The 17,710-nt window shown below is 46.4% G+C and overlaps 1 protein-coding gene across 1 annotated transcript in view; it reads left to right on the top strand.

Moving 5' to 3' along the window:
- CACNA1A (calcium voltage-gated channel subunit alpha1 A) overlaps positions 1 to 17,710 on the top strand; it is a 268,865-nt gene that overhangs the window by 113,508 nt on the left and 137,647 nt on the right. Inside the window, exon 6 of the mRNA XM_055091367.1 lies at positions 3,693 to 3,886. Within this exon, the coding sequence (XP_054947342.1) occupies positions 3,693 to 3,886 (194 nt within the window). The remainder of the gene's footprint in view (positions 1 to 3,692; positions 3,887 to 17,710) is intronic.

Here is a 17,710-nt window from a genome sequence, read left to right as displayed (position 1 = left end):
CTCAGTTCCATTGGGTACCTCGGGGAAACAGTGTAGGTCATACTCAGAGCCATCCCACACGTGGGGCGAGGGAGCTGGCTACTTATCCACCAAATTCTGTCCGACATTGGCAAGGACTGCCCCCTGGGAGGGCATTAAGGCCCTGGCACAGCTGGCTGCCCTGACACTGGGCTGGAGCACGTATCAAAGGTGTTTTCGGTGGGGGCATGCAGGGGCAAATGACAGCAGCATATATGCGCAGCGCCCACAGCCTCTGCCTAGTTACCTTGCAGTGACCCCAGACCCTAACGCATGCTGAGTTCTAAAGCCTCCTTACCCTGGAGGAAAGGGAGAGTCGAGGATGGCTTCTCCTGGTCTCCCCCAGAATGTGCCTTAAAGACATCCCGCTGGGAGTCCTGGCACCAGCCAGTCAGAACCAGAGCGCAGGCGGGATCTTGGCTCATCCGCTCCCGGCACTATGCCAGTGTCAACCCCTTAGCTGCTGGATCAAGAAAGCAGGGTGGGTGCAGGAGAAAATCAGGGGGGCCAGGAGGCACAACCCTGGTGCTCATCTCTGAATCGGCAGTGGGGCAACGTGGGTGTCCAATGCTATCCACACACTCAAGGACCCAGTAGCTTCCAGATACATCTTTGATTAAATCCCCTGCTATCCAAACCTAGCTACTTGCTCTCTGACCCAGAACCACATGAACTCAAATAGGAGGGAAGCCTGTATTTCAATATTTGGACCACGGGCCGCCTCAGTGTGGACCGGCTGAATGACAGCGCTAGTGCGTCAAAGAAACTGTGAATTGAGACAGTAAAGCCCAAAGGGGAGCCCGTTGGGAAGGGAAAGAGATCTCAGGCCTGTCTTATTAGGAAGAAGATTCTGTCCTGGAGTGGTTTCCCATCCACCTTCTCTTCCCGATGACCCCCGGGTAGCAGAGCCCTCTCCCCAGACCTCCCAGAGGGCAGCAAAACCCAGTAAGGAAGGCTTATTCGAGATGCTTTTATTGCCTCCTTTTTCTTGCTCCTCCCGTCTCCTTCTCTCCTGGGCTTGTGAAGTTTGCTCAATATGGGATGTCCTAATTATTTCTTTCCCCGATGAAGAAGGTGTTAATTGAGGCAGAGCTATTTCTGCTCCTGGCCTCATCACCCAGGCAGAAATGCTAGAGGGAGAGATACAGGGCAGGGCCCCTCAGAAAAATCAGCCGAAGGTAGAGAAACCAGGATTCCTGCATCCTAGGTTTTTTGTTGTTGTTGTTGTTGTTTTCTCTCTCTCTTTCTCTCTCTCTCTCTCTCTCTCCAGCAAAGGGGACAGAGGACTGGCTTGAGTCTGAATTGAGGTTTTAAGGGGACAGATGTGGGTGAGGCAACCGGAGGGTAGGAGGCCTTGATTTAGGAAGGATGACTGAAAAACTCGCAATTAAAAATATAAGGCATGTGAGTAAGAGACAGATATAAACAGACACCCAGGCAGCAGGTTAATTTTAAAATATATTTATAATCAAATTCCTCAGACTCTCTGGATGGTTGCTTTTCTAGAAGCAGCCCTCAGAGTGTTTCGTGATGAGGGGGCAGGTGGGGGGTTGGGGGGAGCGGGTCGCAATCAAGAACACCACTAGGCAAAGCTGCTAAAGACAGACAGGTTTTCTCTTGCAGACAGGTTCTCCTTATCATCAGGAACCCGGTTCCTGTGTGCCCAGCACTGCGCTAAACACCCAGAGAAATGCCAAGGAAAAGTGGAAGCGTCCTGCTTTCTAAGAGCTTCCAAAATAGTTTGAGGAGACAAGACCCCTTGTCTGCAACTAGTCCATAGCAATGCACGTTGATGCTGCTTTTGTCTCCTCACCAAATGTGAACATTCGGGAGCTATTGTAGCCCTGAGGAAAGAAAGGGACCAGTGTTCACTGGGCTAACCCTGGGGCGGGGCGGGGCACATTGGTGGATAGGTATTGAGCCAGACTTGGACACAAGGTGGAAGTGGAGAAGGTTTTGGACAGAGATGACCTTCCCAACAAACAATGGTTCTCATTCATTACAGGAGCCTATGGAATTTTCCCCCTTGCCCTGAGCCTTATGTTTAAAAGATTTTGCCTTCCAATCTGTATTCATTAAATAATAGCCCCTGTACCAAATCTGGCGTGAGTGGGGAAGGGGTTTCCCACAACTTAAAATAGTGGCCAATGTGTCACTCAAGAAGTGGCCTACTTCTTGAGTAGTAGGTGTCCCTTCTGAGATGGTAAATGTCATGTTGCATGACCTAGAGTTTCTATTTAACCGGAGTTTCAAAGGCCAATAAGATTCATGCATTCTATGTTGGTTTATTTCACTCTGTTGCTTACTAAGTGGAGGTTAAGAATGGGCTGCAAAGCCTGTATGTAGGCTATATATAGCCTATATATAAATATATCACATTGAGATATATTTTTGTTTAGTGGGAGCTTAAGTTTACACACTCAGCTGTTTGATTTCTTGTCGGACAGTGTCACTCTCTGAAAACCTTCAAAAGTATCGTTCACTGAATAGAATCCCCTCATATCCACGGCTCTGGTCCAATGGGGAAAAGCCTGGGATATTCTGTGCTCCCCTAACTCCGTGTTCTCATGAAGGTGTCTCTCCTCAGTCTCCCCATCAACACCTTAGAATTCAGACCCGACCTTTATGGCCCAGCCCAACTTTGCCAGGAAGCTGTTTTTAGTTTCCAGCAAAAGTGACATCCGTTGACATGTGTCTCTTTCCTTGTGGCATTTTCACAATCTGCCTCCTGCTATTTGGGGAGAAAGCTTGGCTCCTGTGCCTAAGGGTGAGTACTGTGTGTACTGGCCTCCCTCACCCCCAGAACAACTCCCTGAGCCCAATACATCTCAAGAAAAAAAAAATCAGTCAGGCTACAGAAGAATAACACAACACAATTGACAAATTTGTCCTAATGGAAGTCTGGAGAACACTGCCCCCAACCACCTCAAAATGCACACAGCACAGTTACCAAAACTGACTGTATTTGGGACCTTAAAGTGCATGCCGACAGATTTCAAAGGACAGAATAATACAAAACATATCCTCTGACCACAGTGCAATTAAGCTGGAAATCAAAGTTTTTGGAAATTAGGAGACATGCTTCTTATTTGTGGATGCAATGGTAGGATGTCTGAGATTTGCTTTAAGAATATTTTAGTGGCAAGGTAAAATATTTTAGTATGGGGAGGGGATGTGGATGAAACAAGATTAGCCCTGAGTTGATAAATGTTGAAATTGATGATAGGTACAGGGGAATTCATTATATTATTCTATTTTTGTAGATATATGACAAATTTTTAATGCTTCCTAGTTATCCATGAGTCAAAGAAGAAATAATAATGGAAATTGCTAAATATTTTACTTGAATAATAATGATACTAATGCATGACAGAATTTGTGAGATGCAGTTAAAGCTGCACTTAAAGAGTAGTTTATAGCCTTAAGGCACATTAATTCATCCCAAAAGTTTAGGAAAAGAACAAAAAAGGAATAACGCTTAGAGAAGAAATTAATGAAATGGAAAACCATGAATAGGTCAACAAAGCCAAACACTGGGCTTTTTGGAAAAAGACTGATAAATTCATCTCAATAGCCATTTTTCTTCAACAGCATTGAATCTTCGCTGGCTCCTGTTTCTCAGAGCTGGTTTTGCTGGCCCTTTCCCCTGATTTTTCTCCCCTTCCCTTTCATAGATGACATTCAGGGTGAGTCTCCAGCACCGTGTGGGACAGAGGAACCTGCCCGCACCTGCCCCAATGGGACCAAATGTCAGCCCTACTGGGAAGGGCCCAACAATGGGATCACTCAGTTCGACAACATCCTATTTGCAGTGCTGACTGTTTTCCAGTGCATCACCATGGAAGGGTGGACTGACCTCCTCTACAACGTAAGTGATAAGGGGTCATGGAGAGCCAGGACCAGCCAACTCCTGAGGCTGCAGTGGAGGGACCCTGAGCCGGGGAGGTAGCCGAAGGACAACTCAACACGGCCCCAGGAGAGCTGGCCTGAGGCTCAGTCCTTTGAGGATATGGGAGTGTTGTCCTCAAAACTCTAAGTAGAGAAGGGCCCTCGGGAGATGGAGATCTAGAGGGCACACAGATGCTGAATAATTTTTAATTGCACAAGTTTTTAAATATAATTTTAGGTTTTTGAATATGTAAAGGTTGTGTAAGTTAAAAACCAACATAGATGAGAGATAGAGAAGAGTCCTTGAGCACCTATGCAAAGGGGCTCTGCACTGGAGCCCTCACTGGCCCTCCTCCAGCCATGCCCTTCCCTATGGAGCTGACAGGAAATGTCTACCAGGAGCTAGTGCCACCACCACTCCACTTTCTAGGTCACATTTTGGGTCATCTTAGATCCTAGAATTCCCTCCCCAAGCCCAGATTCCATGGACTTGCATGAGATTCTTCCATGGGTCTGTTCTCTGAGTACACCACCCATTTGTATCCCCTGAGGGCCAAGCGTGTCCTTGGGGTGGCTGTTGGCACAGATGTGGCTGGAGTTTGGACATGCAACGTGGTGTGTCCATGCATGTGTGTGTGGAGCACCCCCTCCCCTGCCTCCAGGTGGCAGACCATGGTCAAGGGGCAGGGAAAGCTGTCCCCACCCCGTAATCCAGTGCAGACATCCAGATTCTAAATTCCAGACTGACCTTCCAAGTGCTTATGAAGGTGTGTTTGTAAAGGAGATGCATACAGCATGTTTTATTTAGGAGCTTTTAAATATTTACACATATATGTGGGCCTCGGTTGGTACTCTTGTCCTAGGTCTTGAAAATGTTAAGTTCAGGTCAGAAAAGATGTACACTCCTACCTGCCCCCCACCTTCCATCCTGCATAGCATCTCTAGGAACAGACAGCAGATTTGGGATGCTCAGGCTCTTTCTTGGCCCTGACCTGCAAAGAGCTTGGGCTAAAGGTTACACCCAATTGGCCAAAGCTTGCTTGGGCTCTAGGTTTTTTTCTTTTCTTTTTTTTTTTTTTATTCTATTTATTTATTTATTTTTGGCTGCAATTTATTTTGGTCTTCGTTGCTGCGCGCGGGCTTTCTCTAGTTGTGGCGAGCTGGAGCTACTCTTCGTTGTGGTGCGCGGGCTTCTCATTGCAGTGGCTTCCCTTGTTGCGGAGCATGGGCTCTAGGCATGTGGGCTTCAGTAGTTGTGGCTCGCGGGCTCTAGAGTGCAGGCTCAGTAGTTGTGGCGCACGGGCTTAGTTGCTCCGCAGCATGTGGGATCTTCCCGGACCAGGGCTCGAACCCATGTCCCCTGCATTGGCAGGTAGATTCTTAACCACTGCACCACTAGGGAAGTCCCTAGGTTTTTTTTCTTTACAAGGCTGTTGCAAGAGGAGGCTTCAGAAGGAAATGAACCCTCCTGGGAGTGAAACAGAACTGGGAGACAGGAAGGTAAGGAAACTTAGGCAGAGAGTGGGGGTGGAGAACAGGAGCTAAGTAAAGTGTGAACATGGAAACAGGTTATATCATGGGGTTGGACGTCCAGAAAAAGGGTCCGAGGTTCATAGGAAGACAATGGAGATGAGCTCAGTGGTGGATGAGGAAGCGTGAGCAGGGACACGAATTTCCAGAGGGTTCTATAGTTGTAAGCACCATCATCTTAGGGGATATTTACCCTGGAAGCTTAGAGCTGAATCACCTTGGGGGAAGCAAACTCGGGGGAAACAGTTGAGAGAACAGAGTCAGACATCAGGCTGCTTGGGTTCCCCTCCCAACTCCACCACTTCCTTGCTGTGCAACCTTGGACAAGTCACTTGGGCTCTCTGTGCCTCCATTTCCATGTGTGCAAAATGAGGAGAAGCACAGTCCTACTTCACAGGGCACAAGGAGTGAGGGAGGTGAATATATGTGAAGCATTTAGAACAGTGCATGGTACAAATTTGTAGGCCAAATTTTCCACCCCAAAGGGCACTCCTTTTAAAAACGTAAATGAATTTTTCATTGTGAAAACTCCAGCAGCACCTGAAGAAGTAGAGTGAGCCATTGGGTCCCACTTTATTTGCCACTCTCACCCCACTGGTAACTGCCACTAACTCAGAGTAGCCTTCTAGAACTTTCCACGCACTTACATCCCACAGTCATGCTTCGGGTGGCAACCCAGAGAGCAGGGATTTGAGCCTGATGCGAGCCTAGAGCAGTGATAAAGTACCACAAACTGGGTGGCTTAAAACAACAGACATTTATTACCTCACAGTATGGAGGCCAGAAGGTGTCAGCAGAGTCAGGCTCCCTCCAAAGGCTCTTGGGGAGGATACTTCCTTGCCTCTTCCAGCTTCTGGTGGCTGCCAGCAATCCTTGGCATTCTTTGGCTTATAGATTCTCTGTTGTCCACTCGAATACCCCATCTTCACATGGCCATATTCTTATAAGGACACTGGTGGTATTGGCTTAGGGCCCACCCTACTCCAGTACAGCATCATCTTAACTAATTACATCTGCAAAAACCCCATTTCTAAATAAGGTCGCATTCTGAGGTCCTGGAAGTTAGGACTTCAATAGATCTTGGTGGGGCAGGGGTGGTGGGGACATAATTCAATTCATGACATCTCCCAAATGAAGTGCTTGCACCTGAACCCTTGTCTGGGGCTTCCTAAATTAAGACGACCTCCCCCCACCCTGAAACACAACCACTAGGACAACTCATTGCTAAGGGCAGGGGCTAAGTGGCGTCTTTGAGTTTCTGCTGACGAGGACAGAGCTATTGCTTTCCCAGACTCATTTGGGTCACGCCCTTGTGCTCTGCCATTTGCCAGGCCTGCCCTAGGACTCCCTTAGCTCCATCCAGCCACAGGCAGGCACAGTGTCTGGACTATCTGTCCTTTATGCTTGTGCTAGAGCCAAGCCCGTGAGCATGACCTCACCATCCGCTATCAGGTGAGATCCATGGGAAGAGTCCAGAAGCACCTGCTCCAAGCATCTTAGAATCCACAGGCACAGATGCCAGATGGATGTCATCCACCTGGGTGGGCAGTGCTTTATGATCCCAACATCTCATTTCTTTTCTCAATATCATTGAAATCCATTTTTTTATTCCATAATTACTTATTGAGTGCCTACTGTGTGCCGGGAAATGATCAGGTGACCAGGGACAGCACAATGAAGAAGACAGACAAAAATCCCCATCCTTGTAGGGGAGACAGATGTGACCAATAAACATTATAAATAATAAACTACTCAGAAGGTGGAAGATAGACGTTAAGCAAATACATAATGTGGGACGTGGTGACACGACCTGTGTCATCCTATGAGGACAACAGCAGCATAAAAGGACAGGCATTGGGGTGTGGGGGCTAGTTTAGGTCAGGCAATGAGGGAAGGCTCCTCAGAGGAGGTGACATTTCCACAGAGATGGAGAGAGCCAGGCAGATGTTTGGGGGAAGAGCGTTCTTGGCAAAGGGAACAGCAGCTCGCCTACACGGTGTGCTGGGGCCCCATCCAGGTTTTTCCCTTTTCAATTTGTCTCTTTTCTTTCCCACTTGGCTTCCTGGTTAAAGTGCCTTTTAGAAAAAGCCTAACCTTAACTAATCAGCACCCCTGTCGAAGATTTATATCGGGATGTGCACCCCAGCGTTATTTGTAAAAATAGAACAAAACTGGAAGCAACTGGTTAAATACCGTATGGTCCCTCCATATGATGGAGTATCATGTCATTAAAAATCATCTGTTGGGAGAATATTTAAGGATGTGGGGAAATGCTCACCATATAATGACAAGTGGGGGGGGAACTTATTTTAAAAAAAGAATCAAGGTGAGATAAGCCTTATGTCTTAGTCAGCTCAGGCTGACATTACAAAACACCATAGACTGGGCAGCTTAGACGGCAGAAATGTACTTTCTCACAGTTCTGGAGGCTGGAAGTCTGAGATCAGGGTGTCAGCGTGGTCCGGTTCTGGTGAGGGCTCTCTTCCTGGCTTGCAGATGGCTGCCTTCTCACTGTGTCCTCACATGGTGAGGGCAGAGAGAGAGAGCAAGCTCTCTGGGATTAGTGACTTTTACAAGGACACTAATCTCATCATGCGGGCCCCACTCTCATGACCTCCTGTAACCCTAATCCCCTCCCAAAGGCCCCATCTCCAAATGCCATTACATCGGGGATTAGGGCTTCAACACATGAATTGAGTTGGAGAAGGGACACAATTCAGTCCGTAGAACCTTAATTTTGAAAATATAAGGAAAAAACACTGGAGTCTGCTGTACCAAGATGGCCTTTAGGTAGTGGGATTTGGGAATCTTTTATCTTCTTGATACTTCTCTATATTGTCAAAATTTTCTACGATGAGCACAATTTACTTTTATCCTCTTTTTTTTAAATTGAAGGATAGTTGATTTACAATATTGCATTAGTTTCAGATGTATAGCACAGTAATTCAGTTATTTTTTTGCAGATTATATTCCATTTTAGGTTATTACAAAATTTTGAATACAATTCCCTGTGCTATACAGCAAATCCTTGTTGCTTATCTATTTTATGTATAGTAGTTTCATAATTTACTTTTATAATCAGGGAGTGCATTTAAACTTGTCTTCCTAAGAGTTTAGGAGGAAAAAGATTTTTGGTTACTCATAGACCAGGAGATGGGGAGGAAAGACAGGAAAAAGAACATTTTCTGGGTGCCCACTGAATGCCGGGTGTTTCTATCTTATATTACCTGTCAGAGAGAGTCCACGTCAAAATAAATAAATGACTTATTGATTGACATAACAATAATAAATGGTCACTTTATTGCTTTATTATTAAATAAACAAAATAAGTGAAGAAGAGACAAATCTTCCTTACAAAAGAATTCCATTTAATATATATAGACAGTCCCTCTCCAGGAATGGAGTTTAATCTTTCCCCCACCCCCAATTTGAGGATGGGCTGGACTTAGTGACTCACTTCTAAAGAATAGCGTAAGGAAAGGACATATATCATTTCACAGTGGAGAAACCTAGAAGACACCACCTTAACCAAGAGTCAAATTTTGACATCCCAGTGGATGTGTGATCATAGGATCTTTGATTTGATATGATGAGGAGGGAACCTCACCTCCGGGGTTTTCTTCTCAAAGACTCATAACCCCATAATCGTAGGCAAAATATCAGACAAACCCAGATTGAAGGGTGTTCTGCAGGATACCTGAGCAGTTCTCTTCAAGACTGTCAAGGTCGAGACAAACAAGGAAAGACTGAGAAACTGACCCAGACCAGAGGAGCCTAAGGAGGCGTGAGGACTAAATGAAATGGTGGATCCTGGATGGGATCCTGAAAAAGGGGCAAATCCAAATAAAGTCTATAAATAACTGGTGAAGGAGAGATTACTGTCACCCATTTTACAAATAAGACTCTGGTTGAGAAAGTTGCCAGAGGTTGCCAGACAGGAAATGGCAGTACCAGCCTTGGAGCTCTGCATTCCTCTTCCCTGTGCTCTGAGCTGAACACAGAGAAATAGATATTGAGGGGGAGGGGGAGAGAGGTGGGGGGTTGAGAGAGGGAAAAGGAGGGAGGGAGAGAGGAAGGGCGGGAGGGAAGGAGGGCAGTTAATTTTCAAAGGAGGAACTTCTTAAAACTCTCACTAAGTCTGGGGCAGAAAGATGGAAGATTGGGAGCAAAGAGAATCCACCTGAAAGAATTTTAAACCTTGTTGAGCCACAGACCCCTTTGTCAGTGTAATGATTTTTAAAGTCTAATAAATTAAAAGACTGGAGATGATGAAGGAAGCCAAATGTACTGAAATTGTTATAAAAATATTGTTAAAAACAGATTGGTGACATCGTTTTAGTGTTTATAACACATTGCCAACAGGACCTGGCAATGAGTCAGATAACCCCCATAATTTCATGGGAGTGTTGAAGCTAAAAGATTTTGTGGGATATCTGTGAACTACATGTGATTTCTGTGGGAGAGGGGCATCTCTCCCATTTTGTGGGCACCGGTTCTCTCCACACTGTTGCAGTTTGCTGCCACCCCAGTTGAGCCTGAGGGAATCTCGCAGTGATTTCTGTGGTTGCTTGGCTAGGAAAACCCTCCGAGGAGGTGACAGCTTAGCAAGTAACTGAAATTCTCGCTGTCCGTGTCTGGCTCAGCCCCCAGCACAAGTTACCCAATCCAAAATGTCAAGAGTGCCACTGTGGAGAAACCCTGGTCTAGAAGACCAGGGAACCTTGACGATGGGGCATTGAGGCATCCCTGGGCATGGTGGACCTGCCCACATTAGGATTTTGTAGTGGGGTGAGTGCTTATCCAAGCCCAAAGACCACAAAGGCAAGTATAGTGAAATTCTGTGCCAAAAGTGTGGTCTGAGTCATGTCTAACTGCTATAAAATGAAACTCAGTCAACATAGCTGAGCTCTACCCTTGTCCCGGACCTCTGAAGGACCCAGAGGGCTCCTGTGCCCATCCGTGGACCTTCCTGGGGCCCACATTGGATCTGGGCAGTCTTCTGGAATCCTAATGGGCTATCAGCTATTTCCTCTGTACCGCACTATTCTGGGTATTTCTCTGTGCACCAGCCCGTGACTCCTTCATGGTAACCCTCTAAGGTAGAGTCTTAAATAGTCCCATTTTACAGATGAGGAAACTGAGGGCCAAGGCCACACACAGGGCGTTAAGGTTGGAATCCAGCTCTGACTCAACACCGGTTCCCTCAGAATCTGCTATTTGCTACCTCCCATGGCAAACAGGATGGAGGACTGGCTCTCTGAGCTCAAGGGGGCGGCATGGGGAAGCCCAGGAGGGCTGCACTGGAGCCATTTGCTGGAGACAAAAGTTGGTGGCTCTGTGTATTGCTTGAGCAACAGGCAGCCTTATTTCACAAGGACCCCCTCACCATATGTGCATGCGTGACTCAAAAACAAAAAAAAAATCAGAAATCACCTCCACCCCACACAGAGGACATACCCAACATGCTTCTCACCGAATGAGCCAAAGCAGCCTGGGGGTGCAGTGGGGGCGATGGGACTTGCCCTCTCTTAGTTGCTACCAGGGTGGGGAGAGGAAGAGTCTGGGGCCCTGGCAGGACCTGTACATCCTGAGTTAACTTTTCACTATTCGCTGAGAGCCTGCTGCATCCCTACATCTTCCTTGTATCATCAACTGATCCATAAAACAACCTCATGAGGGGAAATATTTTTAGGTCCATCTTCCAGATGAGGAAACTGAGGCTCACAGGGATGCAGTGGCCTGCCAAGATCCCCTAGTCAAGGGTAGTGAAGTCAGGATTTGAACCCAGCACTGGGTACTAACTGTTACACTCCCTCCCTCTCTCTATGACTCTCACCTTCTCTTTTTTTTTTCCCCTCTCTTTGTCTCTCTTAATTCTTGGTCTCTCTGTCTCTCTCTGTTTCTTCCTGTCTCTCTCTCTCTTTCTCTCTCCTCCTTTCCTTTCTTCACCTCTTTATTCCTCTCTCTCCCCCACCTCTGTGCTTTTCTCTGTGTGTTTCTCTTACTTTCTATTTCTATTCCTCACTTAATGTCAACTAAGAAAGTGGTAAAACTGTGCTTAGTTGATGATTATAAATGCAAGTCCCTTGACAAATGGTCACTAATGGTTGAAACTGATCTTTGACCTAAGCCCTTGTATAATTCATAGATGTTTATTTTGGCCAACATCAAAGCATCAGATCTGGGGGACTTTAGATCGCACATTCATTCAACTAACATTCATTGAATGTGTACTGCACGCAGGCAACGTTCTAGGCACCAAGGATATGCGGCAAATGGAAGAGACAAAAAAATCCCTGTTTGGGGGGAGTTGACATTTTGGTGGGAGAAGCAGGCAGCCAACAAGATCATTAAGAAAATTATATATATATGGCAGAATCTTAAATATTTTAGGCTTTGTGGGCCATGCAGTCTGTCACAACTACTCAATCTGCTTTCGTAGCACAAAAGCAGCCACAGGGAAGATACATAATGAATGGGCATGGCTGTGTGCCAACAAACATTAATTTACAAAAACAGGTGGCACACATGGGTGGTGGTGTGTCAACTCCTGTGTAAGAGGGTGATGAAAACTCAGGTGAAAAATAAAGCAGTAGAGGGGTTGTGGATCCTCAAGGTGAGAGGTTGAAGTTCTTCTAATAAGACCTGAAAGAGGTGAGGGAGAGCCATGTAGGTATGTCAGGGAAGAGAGACCCAGGTGGACAGGACATCCAGTGCAAAGGCCCTAAGGCAGGAGTGGTTCTGGCATTTGTGAGGAGCAGCCAGGCAGCCCATATGGCTGGAAGTGAGGGATTGAGGGTGAGCAAAGGAGCTGAAGAGGCCAGGGGAGGTGACAGGAGACCTCAGAGGCAGAAAGACCATATAATTCGCTGCCCAAACCAGGACAATTTTGAGAGTGAATGGGGAAAGGAGAACTCAAAAAATAATTAACAGGCGTCACATGATTTAACAACAGGTACAAACTGGGACAAACATACGACCTCCCTCATGGCCACTGTGGGGCTTTGGCTCTTTCACAGTCAAATCCACCCCATTTTTATCCCTTATGCTGGGGAGTTGGGTGTTCTCTTGAGCTGAGGTTTTTTGTTTTTTTACATCTTCTACTTTTTCTGACTGAACCATGCTCAAAAAATTAGAGGAAAATAAGCCATAAAACAGAAGGCACTTGAGGATTTTACTGGGACTCAGCCATTCATTTGTTTGATGAGTATCGAGCGCTTGCTAAGCGCCAGGCATCATGCTAGGTACCAACAGTGCAGGGGTGAATCAGTATTTTCCCTCTCCTTTAAGGCTCTCATGGGCCAATTGTTATAAACAGAAAATACTATGTAAGTGCAGTGAAGGAGTGAGGTAGGAAAAAAATTCTGTCGGATACAAGCCAGAAGGATGGGTCTAGCCCCAGCTGTGCCATCCGCACCCTGTGTGAGCCAGGCAAATCATCTCCCTCAACCTCAGTTTCCCCATCCACTGGAGATTCTGGGAATCAAGGGGTGTTTTGTCAGCTCAAACGGGCTCTACTAAAGTGACCATTGTTGTCCCACCTGCCTGTTCGTTTCCCAGGGAAACAGCCTGATCATTGGGACTTGAGATAAATACATTTCCCTGTCACTTTTATTATTTAAACAATCCGCCCACAGAGACTTCAAATGCAAATGCATATATTGACAAAATGATTCAGAAAGCAAAACATGCTTGGAAGTGAATGAGAGTTCTGTCTGTGCTGTGAGGAGGGGCAAGCCCTTTTGGCTGGAAGGCTTCTCCGAGAGGGGGCACAGTAGAATGAAAGGCTGAGTGATGAGAGGGAATCAACCAAGTCAAGATCTAGGAGAAACTGTCTCCAGGCAGAGGCTCAGAGGACAACCAGCTCATTGTAATCTTGAACCTTAATTTCTCTGTTAGACATACAGGAAACATTCTTTTCCCCCATCTGCCTCCTGAGAGCCATATAAAAGTCAATGAGAAAGTGATATTTTAGAGAAATCTAAAGGAGATAAAGGAGTGAACCAAGGAAATATCGGGTGTATCAGTCAGGAAATCTAGGGTATGCTGCAGTAACAAACATTCTCCAACGTCACTGTGATTTTAACAACAAATGTCTTTTCTGGTTCATGCTACATGTCCAGTGCAGGTTGGCAGTGAGGAAGAAGGGAGCTATACTCAGCAGAGTCACTTGGGACCTAGCTAATGGAGCAACCAGCACCTAGAACATTACCAGTTGGTATTCCAAAAGGAAAGAGAGCCCTGGAGGGTCCCACGCTGTCAGTTCAATGCTCTGGTCCAAAAGTGACTTAGGTATTTCCACTCACTCCTCATTGGCCAGCATTCATCATATGGCCCTCAGCCAACCACAGGGAGACAGGGACGGGCCATCTTGCCGTTTCTCAGGAAATATTTAGTGACAGCACTAATGAAGAATAGCGTTGCAGGCAGTGGAACTCTTTGAGCCTTGGGAAGAAAGACAAGGCGATCCTGCAAGTGTATCTTTCTGGTGTTAATGACTTTGACAAGCAAGCAATTTCCCTCCTCCCCACATCCAGACTCATGAGCACACCCACGCTTAACCTGAACTGCCAAAGGAGGTAAGACCCAGGATGGGAGGTTTATGTCCCCCACATTCTGTGCTATCACAGAACGGCCAAGGAAGCTCCAGTCTTTCGGCTTGAGAAATATATTTCTCATTTTTCTCTTGAGCAAACCCCAGGAAAGCCCACCTACTAATCAAAAACTGCACCCAACCCTCTGCCAGCTTCTTCTCTGTGAGTTGTTGGATCCACAGCATGGAATTGAGTCATTTGGGCTAGATTGGAAAGAGAACAAGCATCTCTAAAATCAGGCAGCAGAGCCCCAGTCCCCAGGGAGGGAAAAGCAAGACAAGGGAGGAAGAAGGGGAGAGGAGGGAGAAGGGAGCACAGCTTGGGGTGGAGGATGGGGGCTGTGTGGGGAGCCACCTCTCGTTCAGTCATTCAACAAACATTTATTGGACACTGCATGCATGCCTGGCATTGTGATAGGGAATATAGCAGTGGGAAAAAAGCCCCTTATGGAATTGACAGTGGGAAGACGGACAATGGCAGGAGAAATAAGTATAGAGGAAGAAATGCACTAAGGGAAAAATAGAGCAGGAAATGAGATTAGAAATGAAGGTGCAACTGTAAAAGGCCATCAGGGAAACCCTGCCCGAGAAAGTGGCCTTTGAGCAGAGATCTGAAGGAGGTGAGGGGAGCCATGTAGGAAATTGGGGGAAGAGCAGTCCAGGCAGAGGAAGCAATAGGTGCAAAGGCCCTGAGGTGGGACTGTGCTTGGTGTGTTTGAGGGGCTACAGGAAGGCCATGTGGCTGGACTGATCCAGGGGGAGAATGACAGGAGAGCAGGGCCTGGAAGTGATGGGGTTGGGAGGTGGCACCTCTGCCATTTAGTAGCTCAGTTACTGTGTTCTTTGTCTGTGGCTGACGTCACCAAGTACCACAACTGGATGGCTTAAAACAACAAAAATGTATTCTCTCACAGTTCTGGAGGCCAGAGTCCAAAATCAAGGTGTCAGCAGGGTTATACTCCCTCTGAGACCCTGGGTAGAATTCTTTCTTGCCTCTTCCTGACTTCTGGTGGTGACTGTCAGCCCTCAGCATTCCTTGACTTGCAGCTGTGTCCCTCCAATCTCTGCCTCCATTGTCACAGGTCTGTCCTCTCCCCTGTGTGTCCCTGTCTTCACCTGTTATTTCTTCTTCTTAAAAGGACACCAGTCATAGTGGACTAGGGCCCACGATCATGACTTCTTCTTAACTTGATGGCAGCTGCAAAGACCCTGTTTCCAAATAGGGTCACATTGAAAGGTACTGGAGGTTAGGATTTCAACATATCTTTTTTGGGGGTGGGGGGCATGCCATGCAGCATGTGGGATCATAGTTCCCTGACCAGGGGTTGAATCAGTGCCCCCTGCATTGAGAGCATGGAGTCTTAACCACTGGACCTCCAGCGAAGTCTCTCAACATATCTTTTAGGGGGATACAATGCAGCCCACGACAGGGACCTTGGGCATGGGACTTTACCTCTATGTGCCTTAGTTTCCTCGCTCAGGAAGACGGGGAGGATTACATACCACCTTTTGTGAGAAGATTAAATGAGCTTAAGTAGGCTGAGGACCTGTGAGTTTCTTTTATGCCGGGCAGCATCATGGGGCCAGGTGGTTCTAAGCATATCAGGGAGCTGGGGTGTGGGCAGATCCTGGGGTGGAGGGGCTGCCTTGGTACCAAGGGCCTCAGCCATTCCTCCCCGTTCAGTCCTGCCCCTCTCCCCCCACCCACCCACTGCTCTGTCTCCATCCCAAACCTGCTTCCTGGGATAGCCAGACTTTTTTCTTCTGTTGGCCGGTGCAGGCTTTCTCTCCCTGGGCTATAGTTAGCCCTAAGAAATGGTAACGAAAAGGCCTCGGCCACAGCAGCATCATCAGAGGGGGAAGCACAAAGCCAGTCCTGCCTTCTGTCCACCCTTGTTCTGTTGACCCTTTTCTTTCTTCCAGAACCTTCAAGAAGCAAAGCATTGGAACTCTGTTAGAACAAGGGTGCGAGCAGGGGACTGGCATATTCATTGTCCCCTGAACCTGTCTGTGTCCATCATGGAAGTTGGCTTTTTTGGTTTGTTTGTTTTCTTTTTTTTTAATTATTGTGGTAAAATAAACATAACCTAACATTTACCATCTAAACCATTTTTAGCTCTCCAGTTCATTGACATTAAGTGCATTCACTTTGTTGTGCAGCTGTCACCACCATCCATCTCCAGAACTTTTTCATCTTGCAAAACTGTAACTCTGTCCCCGTTAAACACTAACCCTCCATCCGCCTCCCCCGCCCCTGCCCACCATTCTACTTTCTGTCTCTGTGAACTTGACAACTCTGGAAACCTCATATAAGTGGAATCATACCGTCCTTTTGTGTCTGGCTTATTTCATTTAGCATAATGTCCTCAAGGTTCATCCATGTTGTAGCATGTGTCAGAATTTCCTTGCTTTTTAAGGTAAAGTTGACTTTCTTTAAAAAAAAAAAACAACTTTTTTTTGGTTCAAGCAAAATACACATACAGGACACTTCACAGATCACATTTGATGAATTTTTACAAACTGAACACACATGTGTAACCAGCACCCAGATCAGGAAACAGAACTTTCTCAGCCCCAGAAGGTCCCCCTTGTGTTCCCTCCAGAGTCACTACCCTCCCCAAAGGATACTCCATCTGGACCTAAAACATCATCAACTCATTTGCCTGTTTTTATATTTTGCATGAATGGAATCTTACATATATGCTCTTTTCTGTCTGGCTTCTTTTGCTTGATGCCAAGTCTGTAAAGTTTCATGTGGTGGATGGCAGTCATTCATTGCACAATATTCCATTTATATTCCCTCCTGTTGAGAAGGATTCAGTTTGTTTCCAGTTTGGAGCTGTTATGAAGATCACCACTATGAACATCTTGCATGTGTTTTTGGCATACACAGGTTCACATTTCTGTTGGATAACATCCCAGGAATGGAATGTTCATGACATAGTGAAGGTGCATGATTTAATTTTAGTAGAAATTCCCAACCCATTTTTCAAAGTGGTTGTACCATGTATTATGGATTGAATTGTGTCCCTTCCAAAATGCACATGTTGAAGCCCTAACTCCTAGTACCTCAGAATGTGACTTTATTTGGAAATGGGGTCATTGCAGGAGTAATTAGTTAAGATAAGGTCATTAGGATGGTCTCTAATCCAATATGACTGGTGTCCCTATAGAAAGGGGAAATTTGGACACAGAGAAAGACGTGCACTCAGGAAGAAAGTCATGTGTTGATGAAGGCAGAAATCAGGGTGATGCATCTACAAGCCAAAGAACCACCAAAGATTGTCAGCAAACCCCCAGATATCAGGGGAGAGGCATATTCTCCCTCAGAGCCTCCGGAAGGAACCAACACTGCTGCTACCCTGATCTTGGATTTCTAGCCTCCAGACTGTGAACCAATAAATTTCTGTTGTTTTAAGCCACCCACTTGGTGGTTCTTTATTACAGCAGCCACAAGAAACTCATACACCATGTTACCCTCCTATTGGCAGCATGTGACAGTTCCAGTTCCTCCACAGATTCACAGCACCAGTGTCAGTCGTTCTCATTTTAGCCTTTCTGCAGGGCAGCAGTAGCACTGGAAGTGCTTTTAAAGGTGAGCTTTTTTTTTTTTTTTTTTTTTTTTGGGGTACGGGGGCCTCTCACTGCTGTGGCCTCTCCCATTGCGGAGCACAGGCTCCA

This window comes from Physeter macrocephalus, chromosome 2 (assembly GCF_002837175.3).
Source record: "Physeter macrocephalus isolate SW-GA chromosome 2, ASM283717v5, whole genome shotgun sequence".
Classification (NCBI taxonomy): domain Eukaryota; kingdom Metazoa; phylum Chordata; class Mammalia; order Artiodactyla; family Physeteridae; genus Physeter; species Physeter macrocephalus.
The sequence above is the reverse complement of the archived record's forward strand: the minus strand, read 5'-3'. Positions and strand labels throughout refer to the sequence as shown.